General features: G+C 43.6%; 1 protein-coding gene across 3 annotated transcripts; it reads left to right on the top strand.

Annotated features, from left to right (window-relative positions):
• The first annotated feature begins 3,278 nt into the window (after positions 1–3,278).
• sec24b (SEC24 homolog B, COPII coat complex component) lies at positions 3,279–17,659 on the top strand. 3 transcript variants are annotated; one of them, XM_086100501.1, is made up of 25 exons: positions 3,279–3,405; positions 3,536–3,650; positions 5,553–6,152; positions 6,955–7,095; positions 7,987–8,112; positions 8,650–8,733; positions 9,341–9,495; positions 9,589–9,773; positions 9,865–9,967; positions 10,628–10,754; positions 10,844–10,953; positions 11,211–11,323; positions 11,418–11,536; positions 12,134–12,189; positions 12,297–12,503; positions 12,625–12,748; positions 12,834–12,992; positions 13,072–13,245; positions 13,504–13,614; positions 13,701–13,876; positions 13,950–14,087; positions 14,168–14,272; positions 15,679–15,771; positions 16,299–16,402; positions 17,061–17,659. In XM_086100501.1, the coding sequence occupies exons 2-25, from the start codon at positions 3,569–3,571 to the stop codon at positions 17,170–17,172; spliced, it is 3,504 nt and encodes a 1,167-aa protein (XP_085956627.1). In that variant the 5' UTR covers positions 3,279–3,405; positions 3,536–3,568; the 3' UTR covers positions 17,173–17,659. The 3 variants fall into 3 exon arrangements, with proteins under 3 accessions (XP_085956627.1, XP_085956645.1, XP_085956636.1); XM_086100519.1 differs by having other exon boundaries at positions 3,357–3,405; positions 3,533–3,650; XM_086100510.1 differs by lacking the exons at positions 3,279–3,405; positions 7,987–8,112 and having other exon boundaries at positions 3,412–3,650.
• The last annotated feature ends 840 nt before the right edge of the window (positions 17,660–18,499 follow it).

The raw sequence follows: 18,499 nt of genomic DNA, 5'->3' as shown, positions 1-18,499 counted from the left end.
CTCGTGCGTGGACCTGTGCAGCGCGCTTGTTGTTTTGTTTCTGGTTTATTTATAGAGCAACGTAACATCCGCTGTGACGTGTGCCGCGTTAATCTCGCAAGAAAAAATTTAATCCCGTTAAAATTCATTTAAATTAATGCCAATAAAAACGCGCTAAACTGACAGCTCTAATTTATGGGCATTCATCTTTTTTTCTTTTTTAAACACACAACTGAAGAAATCCCAACTGGAACACCAGGGCTCCAGCCTTGGTCGTCAAGGTAACGAAAGCCAGACATGAGAGCTTTGAAAATAAGTAGACTAAGTTGACCATAAAAACAGTTCAACACAAACCTTTCGCACCGAGGCTTCGCCGGCACCAAGTTACAGAGTTGAGACAGACATTTCCAGTCTACATAAAATCTCACTGGATAGGATTCAAATTACTCATGGCCGTTGCACAGTGTATTAGGACACTCTATTGGTGAAAATTTGATTATATTAGTCGATAGCCCCACCAGACATACGATTGGCCCAGCAGTATATGGGGCGGTGAATTCAGTCGCTCACTTGGAGGCGATAGGGGATAAATTGAGTTAGAGAATAAGAATTCAGAAAACAGGTGACTGGCGATTGGTTGTTACCTGATCCTTGGGCAACTGCGATGTAATTTTCAGTCGAAAGCAACAACTGGCAAAATGGCTGCCTCCTGAGATGGCCAAAAATACAGCAGATTTTACTGCCTTACTCATATTCCACAAACGCAATATTAATCAGATCATGCTGTGTTTTGACTAGTGAAAGGGCATTATAACATATTGTCAAGAAAATTTTGGGGTTGACTTCCCCTTTAAAGTGAACAATGAGGCCCATAATATTAACGACAGGTATTTCGTCCCCAGACTCCGTAATAATAAATAGATAAATATAAAGATTTATGGAGAGAGCAGAGCAAGTGGAAATACAACAGAAAGCCAACTCATAATTAGGTGACTTTGAATAATCACACCTTGGCCCCACAGTCCATTAGTGTGTGGATCCATATATATGATGCATGCAGCGGAGACATCAACAAACAAAAGTCAACCACCCAGAATTCCAAATATTTGTATACAAGCAATTCAAAAGTTCCCCACGGGAGGGAGCCTGGACTTATAATTTGCATGTGGGTTTGCAATTTCCTATAGATACTACAAGATGTCAGTAAATGTTGTCTAAAAGAACCTCAAGGCAAACTGTTTCCTTGGTACTCAGGTGCTACCAGAATACTGTTATTGGTTTGACCTGAGCTCAAAAACAGCAAATCTTTACACAAACGGGGGACTGGTTTAAAAAATAAATAAATTAATTAAATAAAATTCTGAACCCTTACAAACAGGGGTTCACTGTACATTCAATTATTTGCAAATCAGCGGTGCATCTCTGGACAGAGCTCCAAATATTTCATCAGTGGTCGTGTTTGATTGGGAGGGGGGGTGTTTCAGTGTTCCTCTCTGCGAGGAATACTGAAACACCCTGAGAGTCTCAGGTTACCCTGCTCTGGACTCTTTCATTAAAACCTTCAAAATAACAGGTCTGTTATTTACCGCATTTCTCATTGGCCCCTGGTTCTGAGGTAATGCAGAGTAAAGAGAGATTTTACAAGCACTTAACATTCATGTTACGGTCATGAGCTCACCGCGTTTTAAACGCTAAGCTTGGTCCACATGTCGCCCTTGTTTCTCACTCCTCCCACACTACATGTACATGTATATGTGAGTTTTTTAATGATAGTTTCAAGCAGCACAACCACATGGTCAATGATGCACTGCCAGTGCGCACTGTTGATTGACTCAAACATTTACAATGGCCTTGGCGCGTGGCCACGTACGCAGCAGGATCTAGAAGGATTTCAGGACATTTTCTTAGTTGGCAATAATTCACGCACATGTGAAAGTGTTTGAATGGGAGATGAGGTCACACGCAAGCCCCACGTGGAGAGGGTCATTAACTGTAATGCCCTTTACTACTGCAGCGGGATCCTGAGCTGCCATGCGTTGCGGGGTTCTGTTTTTTTATTTTTTTTATTTTTAATGAAATAAAGCTCTTTGTTTTTATTTGTCAATTATGCAGCGTTTAACTGAGGCATGTTAGGAAAAGCTGCCTTAAGTTAGTCATTAAATGGTCTCGTTCGCTACAACACGATTTTCGCCGCTCAAAGTCAGTAGGCACATTTTGCTGTAAATCATGTGATCATAAGTGGGGATTTGGCCATGTTTAGAAATGACCGATCACATTCAACACCATGCAGAATGGGAATCAAGACACAAATGCTCACCTTTGATTTGCCTCGTATTACCTCTTATAACCCTAAATAAAATTATGTTCGAGTAGGCTATTCCTGGTCTGTTTTTTTCCCCAGCAGAAGCTAACACCGCCAGTTTATTTGGAATTGTTCATCATTCTCTAAAACATGACTAAGGCCCCAGTTCAAGATGAAGAAAAACAGCCCCAATGCATGACACCACCAACATGCTTCAGTGTCGTTCTTTTGCAGATGAGATGTGTTTGCGGCGAACATACCCTTTTGAAATCATTGGCAGAAAGTTCAACCTTGGTTTTCTTGAAACATAAAAAAACTTCCAATACAAAAAGGTGTATGAGTTGCATCTGGCTGAATTGTATTATTGCATCATTCATCGCATTTGTCATTAACACACATTCCTTGATTTTCTGTGTGTTTAATCGTTGCATTTTTTGCTTGCTCTACAAACAGTAGAGTTGTAATGCGATTCGTTGTGCGGAAGGTGGCAGTATTGCAGCATGGATCAAACGAAATGCCACATAACTGATGAGTTCTGTTCAGACACATTTGTCAAAAAGCAGACCAAAGTAATACAACGTGACGCTGATCCTAACACAATATTAATTATTGCTATTTACAGGCCATTGATACTATAATTGTAGCATGAAGCCATTGCCACGGTGTAGGCTATCATGAAAGTTTATAATACACTAGAAACCTTGTCTTTTTTTTCTCGACAAACAAACTGCTTTTGACTGCTTTGGCGAAATGTAACACAATTATAGTGTTCTATCGTCTATTTTTCACTTACTTTTAACAGGTGCCATCTTGGACAGTGGTGTTGCATTCGCGTAACGTTTCCGAGTCGTATTTCAGACAATTTAAAAGTGTTCAGATTGAATAAAATAGCCGATTTGTCAAAACTACCAATAGTCTGAATCTGTATGATTTCCACTCACTCATAACAGGTCAGGTTGTTATCCTGAAAAATAACGTGCAGTCGGATTATCAAATTTAGACTGCGTCGGAGTTGCTTGTTCCCCAATTTAATCTTTGAATTACAATTCCCTTGGAACATACCGAAAGGACCAGCGGAGACGGTTCAGGCTCGTCTACATCCTGCTCCCAGAACCTTCACTCAGGTCGGCCGCTGACCCAGCTCAAACCTGGGTCGCTTCTTTCAATCTGCGATCTCTCCTGCATCAGACATACGGTACACGCTGCTCATCGCCGGGTGACACTCATGTGATATATTTATTTTTGATCCAGCAGTGTGACTGTGAGGACTGGGGGGCTGCCGGAGGGATGTCGGCGCCGGTGAACGGCTACTTCGGCTACGGCCAGAGCCCAACGCCGAACGGCGGAGCTGCTCCCCCCCGACAGAATGGTAAAGCAGGCCGGATGATGCGATTAGCCAGATCCCTTGGTTTTAGCATGCTAATGCTAATGGAATGGATAAATACTCGTCACTTCCAACCTTCATGCAATCATAAACTTAAACGACAACAGTGTTACATTTGCAGTATGTTGTAGTTTAAGCCAAAATAAGACTTCGATATGCACCGTGATGCGAACAAATGCAAGGAGGATGATAACGTTAGCCTAGCGTCGATGGGCGAGCGAGCTGGCAACTTTGCGCTGCATTAAGATGGATTGTTTAACAATTTGCCTGAATGATCTGCTCCAGTTGGACACTGATATGGTCACCAGTGTGTAGTTAAGTGTTTAATGTCAGTGTTGTCGTATTTGTATGAGCAGTTCACCGAACAGTTCAAGCAACAGCTGCTGATAAAGCTTGTTTGCAGCTCCACAGACATTTAGGCACTGCTTTGATAATCTTATTGAAATCATTATCATTGCAGTTATGGTTTTATACTGACCAAAGAAAAGAAGAAATGAAAGGCTTTCACAGAGAACAGGTGCAGGACTTTTAACATGATGCATTCAAGATACCCTACATCAAAATTTCCAAACCTATTTTGAGTTTTTGTACATGTTTTACATTATACAATTATTTATTTGCTACAAATAATGTGTCTCTGTTCATCTATCTATGCCAGTGACATATAGTGACAGGTATAACAATTAATTGGTTTTCCACTTGATGGCAGTCAGCAGGCCAGAATGAGTAATCTGGACATTCGGTTGAATTCCAATTGAGCCCAACATACGCTGGGCCCCCTACCTCAACCGACCCATTAATTTCTTCCAGTCTGCACATTAGTTCCTTCTGGCCAGCGGCTCCGTTTTGAAATCAGCAAATATAGTGCGTCCAAGACACGTGAGCCCAGCGATCACCTTGTCGTACAAAAGTATTGACGGTGCTTAATGCAGGCCATTACATTTATATTTAGCATTGACTGCCAATCTTAGTTACTAATTGTGTCACAGAGTCACAATAATTTCATACCAGAAGTAGCAATAATTTAAGAAATGACAAGAACTAACAGCTCCGCTGTAACTGAATTAAACGTTGCTTTTACAACATATTAAATAGGCATAAGACAGTCCCAAGTGTTATAGTTGTAACAGGAACAAAGCATGACATGAGGGGTGTTCACACGGCACACATTTGCTCCGGCGCTGCACAGATGTACCTGTATTTTGTTGCGATATATTTTGCACCGCAGCAAATTGTGTGGAGCGTTCACACGTACAAAGCCGCTGAGCGTGTCTGCACCGGCACAGCGTCGGTGCAGCCCCACATGCGTTCACAGGGCAGTTTCTGCAGCGGAGCAAAACGACAGAAAACAAATGAGCTGTCGTGTTGGTTCTTTTTAAAACGTATATACAACTCAAGCGACTACTGGACAGGCATGTCCTTCTCCTTCTCGGTCTCCGTGCCTTCTGCTCGAGAGTGACCGCCCCCGAAATGAAAGCTTCTTTCGATTACTGTTGCTGCCGTAAAGTCTATCTGCTAACCTGTGCTGTTTAAGCTATTTTAGATTTATAAACTAGTGTACTGCACAGTAAGTCATGCGCACATATCATCTTTGTGTTCAATTAACATGACCAGCGTTCAGGTAAATGTTTGAATAAACTGAGACAAAATCATTGTTTCACTTTACATTCCATACTTTTTCTGAAATTGATGGTGTACTGTGAGATCTTTCTAATATAAAATGTGTGCCTTGACTCAATCAAGGTTGGGAAACACTGCATTAGTATCTGAACTGCTATTATTTGGTGATTCTTTTCAGATGACTACTACAAACAATGATAACTAAAGCTATGAGATTTTATACCTCTGCATTTAATGTTGACAGAATTATTCTTATTTACTTCCCAGGTCCAGTTCAGACATACACCGCCACATATCCAGCCATGGGTTACTATGGAGCCCCACCTCAACAACAAAACTACTCCACCATCTCGTCACACTGTACTGTTGTGTCCAGCAAAGCCCCCGTCACGAACAGTGCCCCTCATGTGAACAACTACGACCCAAACCACCATCATGTAGCACCCCCTTGCTCGGCGCCCCTTCCCCAGCGACACACCGCCCCTTCGGCACCGCCGTCAAGCGGCCACTACGCCCAATTCCCACAGCAGTTTCCGCCCTATGCCACTCAAGAAGCTTATTATGGACAGATGTCATACCACATGCCACAAGCTCAGTGTCAGCAACAGCAACCCACTTTGTTGCCAGCGCCACCTAGTGGTCCCGGGGCACCTGTCTATCCCATCGTTTCCTACCCATCTGCGCCAGGGACGAGCCAGTATGGCACTCTTGTCTCTAGCCAGACTGCCACTGCGCCGGGAATGATGCAATACAGCAACCCCCAGCCAGGTTCTTCTACTACAACAGCAGCAGCAGCAACGCACCCGGGGTATAATGTGGCTCCTCCCTCTCAGGTGGCTCCAGCTGTCAATGGTCAAAGAAGCACAGGTATGAGCTTGTTTATAAACCTTGGGCTCTGCTTTGTAAAGTGACTTTTTGTAAAGTATATCAGCAGAAAAAAGGTAAACTCAAATGTGACTTGTATGACGTAATGAAATAATTTCTCCATATTTTTCTGTCAAATGTGAAATTTAAAAAGCACGATGCCTTCTCAAAATGACAGTACTTCCTTTGATCGAGGGGAGTGATTTCATACATTCACACCTCTGGACAATGACTATGTTCTAGTTTTTGTAAAAACAGTGGTCTCAGGATGGAGCCTTGTGGCACACTCATTGGTCTGTACCGTATATGGCTTATCAATCCATTCGTTATCTTTCGTGCTTCTCACAGATGAACTTCAGTTTATCCCAGCTGACTTTGGCCAGATTTCCAGGGCACATAAACAAGGAACCATTCACACTCACATCCACAGCTATGGACAAAATAATCTTCAGTGAACTTGATATGTTTTTGGAATATGGGAGAAAGCAGGAGTACCCAGAGAAGGAGTGTGAATTCCACAACACAGGAAACGCTGAGACCTGTGAGGCAGTTGTGCGAACCACTAAAGTGCTGAATGCCGTCCATAAATGTGCTTCATTATATGCAGCCTCTTTGATCTTGAGAATATGAGCAGGTTAACATGTGAAAGTTGCAATGCTCCTCAATTCACCAAACGTTGCTCTTATTTTGTTTGTTTTGTCCTGTTTTGATTTCAAACATTTAACAAAGAACTTGGTTCCACTAAAACAGGTCTTCACTTGCGACACTTTCAATTAATTTTCTCTTGTCCGTTTTCCCATCGCAGCCGCAAATACAGCCCACCAACACTATGAGCATCAGGCCTCTCTAAACTATGACTCCTACGGTGGAGGCGGGACGAACGGAGAGCGACCAGCATCAGGAACTCCCGCAACATCAGTACATTCCTCACCTGGCCACCATCAAGGTAAACTTATTGTCTCCATATTGCGCATTATACGATTTATAGATAGGTGACAGCTGAGTATGATTTCAATATTGTGCTCTGCTGCTCACTGTGTGAATGGTTTCCAAATTCAGTATATCCTGCACTGTGACTATTACCTCGCGTCCAAATGTGTTGATAAGAGTGTGAACTGGGGTCCACTTTATTTCAGCTTGTAAGTTGTTTTACTGTAAGCCTCCATTATTTCCACGAGCCCTCCCACAATTAGCAAAAATCTGTGAGTACCAGTAAATGACGAACCCCTTATTCCATCCATCCATTTTCCGAACCGCTTGATCCTCACTAGGGTCGCGGGGGGTGCTGGAGCCCATCCCAGCTGTCTTCGGGCAGAGTTTATAACTGCCTGTACATATTAGAACATGGTGGTGAAGCATTACCGGTACTTGTACTTCGTTGAAACTCCTCAAGTTACTGCAACCCTTAATTTCCTGCAACAATTTAGAACCTCCCCGACATAAAAAGATACTAGGTAATGTCACAGTATCGTAACTCCTTCACACGGAATAATATATTATAATTATCCAGGGCTTTGGTGTCTTCTCATGGCATCTAAGAGCATTGTAGCATGAGCACAAAACTGCAAATAGTTTCGTTTTTCAACAAATAGTTGAGGTTGAATTAGCGATTAGGCAAGGCATTGGTTGGTTGATTGTTGGTTGTTTATTACCATCATTTACACGGTTATAAAAATTTACCCAAATTATCGGCCCAAATTTACACTTATAATAAAAAGGTTTTACTTCTTTTAGTAATTTGTGTCTGCAGTGTTGTGGCTTTTTTCTAGACTTTGGCCAAGAAGACTTTCCTGATTAGTTTTGCTCCTTTTCTTCCCCCTGCTCCCGCTTCCGACAGGGACGCAATATGGATATGTCGCTAATAGCTGCGCTAGATCGGCCTCGGGTGCGACCGCAGCCCCCTCGTCATCCAGCTCGGAGGATGATGAGGATGATGATGAGGAGGAGGAGGATGAGGAAGCAGGTTTGCTTTCGATTTTAGCATTTTAACATTGATCATTCTGTCACTTTCCCAGCCCACTGACCTCCACATTCTTCAGCCATCCAGGTATCTTACGTGTACCAACCAGAGCATTTTTCCACTAGTTCGTAAATTCGAATTCGTTGGCACGAATTGCATCCGTTGAGCTTCTCTTGCCTGCCGCTTGGGTTCGCTGTGGGACAAAATCATCTTCTCTTTCAAGCATTCGTTCTTAGTTTTTAGATTATAGCTTCCAAATGAGTCACGCCCATAACCCAAGCAATGAAATAAACCATATATTCTCATTTATCCTGTTTCTCTCGGGATAAGAAGTGCAAACATCCTTCCCACCTTACATGTCCATGTCCTTATTTAATTTCATCAGTCAAGTTCAGGGTGTCCCCCGCCTACTGCCCGAAGGCAGCTGGGATAGGCTTCAGCACCCCGCAGCGACCCTTGTGAGGATAAAGCGGTTCAGGAAATGGATGGATAGATGGATGGAAGTTTCCCCTTGATTTTGTCACAGTGATGCTTTTTCAGGCGGCGACACATCTTCGTCCACCACCGGCAGTGCGTCACCGGTGCCCAACAGCTACGATTCCCTGGAAGGAGGCAATTTTCCAGGTATGCACGGGGTCACAAACATGGTCTTTATTACCTTGTCAGTCATGCAGCAGTGTGCAAAAGTTTTGGACCACCACTGGCATGGTTGTTTGACATTGTTGTTCACAGCAATCACCTCAGTGTTCCTTTGGCACTCAGTGGTGCTTGAACACAAATTACAGCCTGGAAGCACATGTAGTTCTCTCCATTTTTTTAAAATTCAGGCCCGATAAGAGTTTTACATCATAAAGAGTCATGTCATTCATTCCATCCATTTTGCAATTTTAAATTTAAAACTATTTTACATCCATATAATTGAACTTTTATTTATTTATTACTTGATTTGCAGTTGATGTAGCCCATTTGTTCATTGTAAAAGGAATGTGACTTTTGAGTGCAAGAATTTGCCCACTCCAGCTTTTTTTTTCCCCACTTCTTGGTTGGACTAATTAAATATATATTCATTAGTGTAAAATGTATAAATAATTATTCTGGCCTTAATGTCATTGCTAAAAGAACAGATCTAATGGCGACCAAAGACTTCGGCACAGTCGTGTAGATACATACTTTCCGTCTGGATCAAAATGTGAACAGTCTTCATTTGATGGCAAAACAAACTGTCACGCAGATTCAATGCCCCCTCCGACCAATCAAGCACCACCCTACAGTAGCTATGGTTTTCCAGCCGTGCAGCCCGCTTATCCGCAAGGACCAACCTCACTCACGGACTTGCCGGCTTCTCAGGACCTGCTTGGACCGGCCGGCTGTCAGCAGTACTCCCAGGTTTGGCCTCTGCCTTCCATCAAATGGATTGTTAAACCTGTACATCAGTTATACGGCAGAATAATTGCTACTCACTCCCTGGTTTGCTTAAAGCCTTTTCCGAGCCTGTCCCAACTGTCTGCGGCCCTGGGGGGCCTGAGCGGGGTCCCGGAGCTGGAGGTGGAGGCACTCAGGCCTCTAAACCTGCTCCAGGAGAGGAATTTGCTCCCCCCAAGACATCTGGAAGCCCCTGAACCCAACCTGAGTTCGGAGCTGAAGAAGGTCAACTGCAGCCCACAGTATGTAAAGAGTTTTCACTGCTTCCAAAAGTCTGTCGAGGAAAATTATCATAGGATGCAAATAAACTTCCTGTTTCCCTCCCATGTAAAGGACATTTCGATGTACCCTGACCAGCATCCCTCAAACGCAGGCTCTGCTCAACAAGGCCAGACTGCCCCTTGGCCTCCTCCTTCACCCCTTCAGAGATCTGGAGGTGGGCTATAAAGTAGAAAGGCTACGGTCCCCGCCCCCCCTCCAAAAAAAAAGAAATAAATACTGTCAAACCTCCATTGTCCAGTGCCTCAAAGGTTGCACAATTTGGAGTTTTCGACTTCAGAGGTTCCATTGTAAAACAGCCAGTTTGATTGAATCTCATGAAATATATTCTTTCAAAGAATTTTGACACTCTGCAAAAAAAAAAAAAAGATGAACAGGGAAGGAGAAGGTTTGGTTTCATTGACTGGCAACGGCATAGACAGCAGGACGATGTGAGGGAAGCGAGTTTATTTTTAAAGGTGCTACTTGATAAGAGGGTCACTGATAGAAGTCGACAAGGACATCTGTCCTCCGGCATAAATTTCTCTACACTCCTAAAACACATCTTGGAGTGCTTTTAGAAAGGGACTTTTGTGTTTTTGCGTGTGAGGTTTTTATTTTATGTTTTACAATTTGATACAAAATAGAATACAACAGAAAAGTAGCCATGTTATGTAACAGTAGGGCAGAACTACAGAGACAAACGCTCCACAGACTCAACTATGCCTTTAAAAAGTCAGTTTACCCTTTAAACATGACCTAATGTTTCAACAAATGACAGGTGTCATTAGGCAAGCGGGTCACATGACTTAGTGTTTCAATAAATGTTTCCCTGCAGCAATTGCCAGTCATCACGTCCAACACCATAGTCCGCTGTCGCTACTGTCGCACCTACATCAACCCCTTTGTTACCTTCCTGGACCAGCGAAGGTGGAAGTGTAACCTCTGCTATCGGGTCAACGATGGTATGAAAATGTTCACGCCACTTTGTATGGATGCATCTCTGCTGCATTTAGCCCTACATCAGTTATCTGTCCTTTTTTTTTTCTCCCAGTACCGGATGAGTTCATGTACAACCCGGTAACGAGGTCCTATGGTGAACCCCACAAGAGACCAGAAGTCCAAAACGCCACTGTAGAATTCATTGCGTCATCAGACTATATGGTGAGGCCCTCCTACATATTCAGTTGCAACTGTATTTGTGAGGAAACTATCATTAAGCTATTTATCATAGGTGTTTTAAATCCACATCCACTCAAATAAACACATTATGTCTGGTGAGTAATTGATCATTTTTTTCAAAACTGCTGTTGTATTCGATGTGCATGTAGATTATACACAGGTCTATCTAATTGTGAGGCCGCTAAATATGTTTTTATGCTAACTTCACCACAGTTCTAATAACAACCTTGTGTCGACAGCTGCGGCCCCCTCAGCCAGCTGTCTACCTGTTTGTGCTGGATGTGTCACACAGTGCCGTGGAAAGCGGGTACCTGAAATATTTCTGCGAGTCGCTCCTGGACAACCTGGATAAGTGAGTGTCGGGATCGTTACGAGAAAGCTGTGCGCTTTTTTTTTTTTGCTTAAAAGCAGATCGTAGGGGTTAAAAAAACAGGTGTGGTCCTTAGGTTGCCTGGTGACTCACGTACCAAGGTGGGATTCCTCACATTTGACAGCAGCGTCCACTTCTACAACCTCCAGGGGGGACTGTCCCAGCCACAGATGCTGGTGGTGACCGATATTGACGGTACTGAGAGTTTGACCTCTCATAATCAGCATTTCTTTCCCTTTGTGACCACATAAGAACAGTTCTTTTCCACAATTGTTCATACTAGGTGAAATATATAAAGTAAAATTATCATGTATCTGAATAAACATTTATCATAGAGTTTTCAGTAGGATAATCAAATCCTAAAATATTCAGCAGCTGTAGCTCCACATTCAACATCTCTGTTCTATTGACGGTTTTACTGTTGAATAAAACCCCTGCTTCAGGCCCCTCGGATTAACCTGCTAAAAATTGCTCCTCAACTGAAGTCATTGATGAGCAAAATTGTTCCTCAAAGAAAAAAAAGTTATTTCAAACCATGTGGCGCAGTCCCACCCTCAATGTTATCACTAGTTAGCTCAGACTGATCAGTGTGTCCGTTTCAGGCAGCATATATTCTAACCAAGCGTGGCTTTGGAAAAGACATACTTGCCAGATATTTGGAGAAAGATGGTGTGAAAGTGGAATTATGTAATTTAGCCGTAGTGTGACATCACCATTCATTTTTCCCCCTAAATATTCCCTTTAAAAAGTTCTCAACTTGTAATGGTATTTATTTTACTTTTTTAACTGCAGATGTATTCATACCATCTCATGACAGTCTAATGGTGAACTGGAAGGAGAGTAAAGAGGTAGACTCCAACTTACTAAATGATTCCATAACATTCATTCTACTGTGTTTGTGCTTTTGAGGGTGAATTATATCCTTTTGTCTGTCCGGTCCTCCATCATTGTGCAGCTGATCAAGGACCTGCTGACCTCCCTCCCCGCTTCGTTCAGCCAGAGCAGGGAGACACACAGCGCGCTGGGCCCCGCCCTGCAAGCCGCCTTCAAGCTCATGTCGCCCACCGGCGGACGCGTCAGCGTGTTCCAAACGCAGCTGCCGACGCTGGGCGCCGGCTCGCTGCAGTCCAGGGAGGATCCCAGTCAGCGTGCCAGTGCCAAGGTAGAGCAAGGAGGCATGAGAAAGACACTTCCATGGGACTCGCCCGGGTGTCGTAATCAGCACTTGAGCTTATTTCAAAACATCTTTTTTGTTGAGATTTTTTTTTCTGACATGTTTGCAGGGAGTGCAGCATCTTGGCCCCGCCACAGACTTCTACAAAAAATTTGCACTGGATTGCTCAGGACAACAGATTGGGGTTGATCTTTTTCTTCTCAGCTCTCAGTACGCTGACCTCGCCTCACTGGGTAAGGGTCTCAACTTTCCACAATGGCTTCCAGCATGACAAAGACCTTTGTGCATTTTTTTTCTCCCTTCCCTTTTGCTTTATAGCGTGCATCTCCAAGTACTCTGCTGGCAGCATCTTCTACTATCCCTCCTTTCATCACATCCACAACCCAGCCCAGTTGGAGAAGTTCCAGAAGGATCTTGAGCGCTACCTCAGTAGGAAGATGGGCTTTGAGGCAGTCATGAGAATACGATGCACTAAAGGTTGCTCTCCCCAAACTATGTTGTCTACTGTGCCACTAGAAATAGCTGATGATCCTTCCCCCCCCCCCCCCCCCCTCAGGTTTATCCATCCACACGTTCCACGGCAACTTCTTTGTGCGCTCCACCGACTTGCTGTCCCTCGCTAACGTCAACCCAGATTCGGCCTGTGCGGTCCAGATGTCGATCGATGACTCTCTGGTTGACTCTTCTCTGGCATGTTTCCAGGCGGCTCTGCTCTATACCTCCAGTAAAGGTACAAGTGTCTTTAACTCGTTCACCGCCTGCCATTTTCAAAAGAGTTCCCCTTATACTGTATACAGCACATTTGACAATAAAGTTGTATCCAATCCAAAATCCAAGTATAGTAAATGATATCGAAACAAAAGTGTAGGCTCTCTTCTTTCACCAAAAAAATATCGTCCATGTTTCTGTTTTCTAGTAAACAGCCGTAGAACATGAGTTGATTTCGTTGAGCGTTTTCCTCTAACCCTGCATCTGTTTATTATTGCAGGGAAGAGGCGTATCCGGGTCCACACTCTTTGCCTGCCTGTGGTCAACCAACTGAGCGACGTGTACGCCGGCGCTGACGTCCAGGCCATTACTTGCCTGCTAGCAAATATGGGTGTGTTACCAATATTTGCTTTTGGACTTTGGCGTACCCTTTGTGGGCTAAATGTTTGATGTTATTCCTTATGTGTTTTTTCAAAGCGATTGACCGCTCCGTATCATCCAGCCTGTTGGATGCTCGGGACGCCCTCACGAACGCGGCAGTGGACTTTGTGAGCGCCTACAAGAACAATGTGTCCAACCTGCAGCAGTCTGGCCTCGTGGTGCCCGCCGCCATGCGCCTTTTCCCGCTTTACATTCTCTCTCTCCTAAAACAGGTGTGGCTGCCTTTTATGCCTTATCATGGCCCCCACTTTGACTCAACGCTGGCTGATGTGTTTTGCTTCTCAGAAAGCATTTCGTACGGGAACGAGCACACGCCTGGACGAGCGTGTCTTCGCCATGTGTGAGTTCAAGACGCAACCGCTACAGCAGCTAATGCGGATGGTCCACCCCGACTTGTACCGCCTGGACAATATGTCCGACCAGGTGAAGAAGTCAACAAAAGAAAAATGAAAAAGAAATCCTCCCTCAACATGGTTATTGTAATGGCTTTGTTGGACCTGCAGGGGGCGCTCCACCTCAACGACACGCTGGTCCCGCAGCCTCCTCTCCTCCACCTGTCTGCGGAGAGGCTGAGTCGAGATGGCGCTTTCCTCATGGACTGCGGCAGCGTACGTATTCATCTTTGAGGCCTCTTAGTACTCAGTGATGCAGTCACAGATATCTCTCGCTCGTTTTGCTTTTATTTGCATCCCTCTGCTGTCTGTCAAGATTTATTTAACCTACTTTAATTTTGTCATCAGCAGTGTGACTCTCAGACTACGTATGACATATAACAAGTTACTGACTTTTGAAAGCGGTCACTTACATTACAATATTACCATCAGTTGAATGTGTCTACTACTTTTGTGTTACTTAAAGCAAAACAACTAAAGCAAGGGTGCCCAAACGTTTTTGACCGAAGATCTACTTTTCGATCAACCAACCTCCCATGATCGACCCGTTACCACGCACGCGCGCATACATACGCACACACACACACACACACGCATGCCATGATGAGCAATAGCCTGATGCTGAGGCATGAAACGCACTGATCGCAGCTCACACGTACCGTTTTAAAATGCTTTTCTCGGCTCTCCAGATTCCCATTCTTTGCCCGTCCCCTCGGTGAATTGTACAAAACAAACTGAATGAGAATAATGACAACACTAATAGATATAGCGCAACAACTCTGATCACAAGCTGCAACTGCAGACTGACTTCCGGTGACACAGCTACACGTCACCATAGGTTAAACATGACCTGCTTTATTTTATTTTATTTTTAAAATACTTTTTGTGAAAGTGAGAATGATAGAATGATTAGGGTGCAGTGTGCAGTAACACAAAAAATATATAACTAACATGCACAGAGACACAAATGTTTTTTTCCCTCTACACCCCTCGGATCGACTTGGGACCAGCTCTTGATCCACTGGTCGATCGCGATCGACGTAATGGGCACCCCTGAACTAAAGGATTCCCCACTATGACCGTAAACCGAGATGACCTTTAACGAAACAATTCCAAAACAACAAATGATTGATCATTGCCTGAGTCCCGTTGAACTATCGTCCTCATCCGTGAAATCGAACATGAACTATTTGGTTTTAGTCTGTATTTTAGCCCCATATGAATGCTATCAGTCTAAACTAAAGAAACAAGAAACTGTGACTAACACTTGTTTCCAAGTAAGAAGACTCAGCAATCAGCGGTGCCCCATTAATGATTGACAGCTATTTTATCCCATGTTGCATCAACAGTGACTTAGAAGTTTCAATTGACACGGTACAAGTGGATTAAACGGAAACCCAAGTCACTGAGAGGAGTAATACAAAGCGACTGACTCCTTTCATAAGTCCTGAAAAGTGGAAAGAAAAAAAACTGTGATTATAATGGATATATTTTATAAATGCCTCATACTGCAAAAAGAGTACTTGTGTAGCAATTGTGTAACATGTTTGTCCACCTCTGGTGATGCTATTTTTCATCTTCCTTTATATAGATTCTTTTTTTTTTTTCTCACATCTGTGCAGGTGTTTTACCTTTGGATCGGCAAATGCTGTAATGAAATGTTCATCCGAGACGTTCTGGACTACCCCAACTACGCTTCAATTCCCCCAAATATGGTCAGTGTTGAGCCCTCTCTACACACTACATTAAAATGTGTAAGACTGCTGAATTGGTGTCAGGAAATGAGCCCTTCGTGTATCAGTGATTCTATACAGTAATTGTGAACAAGCCCTGCAGCAGCGAATAGCAAAAGCCACTGTATGTGGGTGAATAGCAAATAGCTGGCGGCTGCAGTGGACATGAGTTTCACTGAAAGGTGCTGTATGTTTGCATGCAGAAGAGAAAAAAAAAGCAAGTGCAGCAAATCAGACTTGCTGTTGCCGCTTTTTCACCTCTAGAATGTTCCGGCTGACTGGGTGGATAGCAGCTGTCAGCGTGTTTATCTCCCTTTTTCACAAGGCGGGTTGATGCCTCCCAGAACCACCTAAATGCCAAACATTCCAAACTGTCTTTTTTTTGTTTGTTTGTTTGTTTTTTCGCCCTGCGCCGCATTGTGTGGCTGGATCAGATTTGTGGGCGTGAAACGCGTGTTTTTGTTGTTGTTGATTTTTATTGCTGTTTGTGGTGATGCTGTTTCGGGCAGAATTGCATTCCTGAGCTGCAGACACTGTTGTCGGAGAGAGTGCGAGCGTTCCTCGACTGGCTGCAGGACAACAGAGCTTTCAGCTCCATCGTGCACATCGTCAAGTAAGCTCTAAAACATGGTGTCACAGTTGTCCGTTCAACGTTGCCTGATAAAGCAGGTAGTCTCCACTATTTTTTCCATGTGTTGCTGTTTTGCGTAAACACGAGGAAAGGACATCATGTGATCTGGCACGCCAGGAATGGCCCACTACTTTTACGCCTGCCTGTATCGTGACAGACTTACATGATATAACTTCATTTAACCAAAAAGGCGGTCGATAAAACACACTGCACGTGTTGTCATCATCATCATCTTTTTAGCACAATCGCAGTGATTACTTGAGAGGAAGTTCTTTTCTATGACGGGGGCGACTGCTTCCTCAGGGAGTCGATTGTTTAGGCCGCCTCCCCCTTCTCCTTCCTGAGCACCATTGTCGTCTAGCTCAGCAGTGTTGTCGTCCAACATTTGGACTGATAAACAAATACCGGTAGCGTGTAGATTTACAGTATTTTTCCCTTTTAATCCAAAGAGATAACGTGTGCTGTGGTAAGATCCTATGTCACGACCGATATGAATACTCTACACAAGTTAAATTGTTTGGAAAGGACCCAGGGTATTTGACACTCACAAACATTTGAAACTCGTCCAAATGAACCCAATTCCAGATGCGCTTCTATTCTGACTAGCTATTAAAATTTGTGACTGTTTCTCAATCTTTAGGGACGATGCCTCTGCGAAAGTGACCTTCTTCCAGCACCTGGTGGAAGATCGTTCCGAGTCGGCATCGTCCTACTGTGAGTTCCTGCAGCACATCCAGCAGCAGGTACCCTAGTCACAAGCACGGGGATCGTAGTCCGAACACTAGTATGATTGGACCACGTGGGGGAGGGGCGCGGGGCGGGGGGGAATGACACTCAACCACCAAGGAACCCGCTGCCTTGCTGCTTCCCCTCGAAATGGGACTAGAAGGGAAAATGGAGCCAAGAAGATGCCACCTTTGTCGTAGCGCTGTAGTGCTGTTCTTTTTTTTGTTTTTCATTTTCGAAGATTTTACTGAATTTTAAATGAAAACACTGAATATGGGAAACATTTCACTGACTCGCACTCTGGAACATTATGTTCCTGTCGGGAAGAACTAATAGCGATGGGATGTTGAATACCCCTCACTGACCAATCATTGGGAAGAAAAAAAAAACACCTGTCAACAAACTATTTTTCCTCCCACTATGTCTATTATCCTCTTTGTAACTACTGAAAAGAATCTTTTACGAGCGATAATTTATGAACGAGCTTGTTAAATAAAAATGACAAACCCAAGGCTGACAGACTCTTAATCACGTTCATTTTCGTTTACGAAAAGCTCCCATTACATCATGAACCATCGCCGCCTGCATCATCGGCCACACCCACCGTTACCTCCTCACTTCTGCTGCCATTTTCATACAGCGTTTGACTTCATGACAAACAGCTCTGTTTGTGTCGATAAAACCTCTGAAAGGGATCTTGAAAATAGACCAAACAGAAAATTGAAAAGGGGTGTGGCCAATAGCAGTATTAATTCCTCAAATCTCAAAAACATACACAAAATATTTGAACCTTGCACGTGCTAGATAAGTAAGTGCCATGTTTGCATGGCTAACTACTAGCATAATAATCAAGAAAGCACATCACCATTGTGTTTCAGATGTCTTCAAAGTGTCAAAATGTTCAGTTATTTTACTAAAATTTGTTTTTGGAGAGTTTTATGTCTTCATTCTCAAAACAAAAGAGCTTGTATTTCTCTCCAGTAGTACAAAAACAAAATCGTCACTGTGGAATGTTATCAAGCTATGCACACAAACATGCTCCATTTGCTAACAAATGTGGCTCCACCATGGCCTAACTGATGCTGTTCTAAAGGGAAAATTTATTTTTTGGCTTCAACTATATATCACCGTGTTTTGATCAGCTTCCAACTGTTTTTGGAATGGTAAAAAACAAAGATGGAAAACTGGAGATGATGTGCAAATCCATCTGGGAATGTGTCGGAAAATTGTGTAAATCTCAAACCTGGCCCCTACTTGTCATGCTTTTTACTCTCAAATCTGATTTGTTCAGGTTCTCTCAGTTTGTCTCATTGGTTCCAGCCTGCTGCACTGTCAGCTATATTTAACATCAGA

The sequence above is a fragment of the Hippocampus guttulatus genome, chromosome 2 (genome assembly GCF_054856545.1).
Source record: "Hippocampus guttulatus isolate MCC_2025c chromosome 2, RoL_Hgut_1.0, whole genome shotgun sequence".
Taxonomy (NCBI): Eukaryota; Metazoa; Chordata; class Actinopteri; order Syngnathiformes; family Syngnathidae; genus Hippocampus; species Hippocampus guttulatus.
This window is presented reverse-complemented; position numbering and strand designations above follow the sequence as displayed.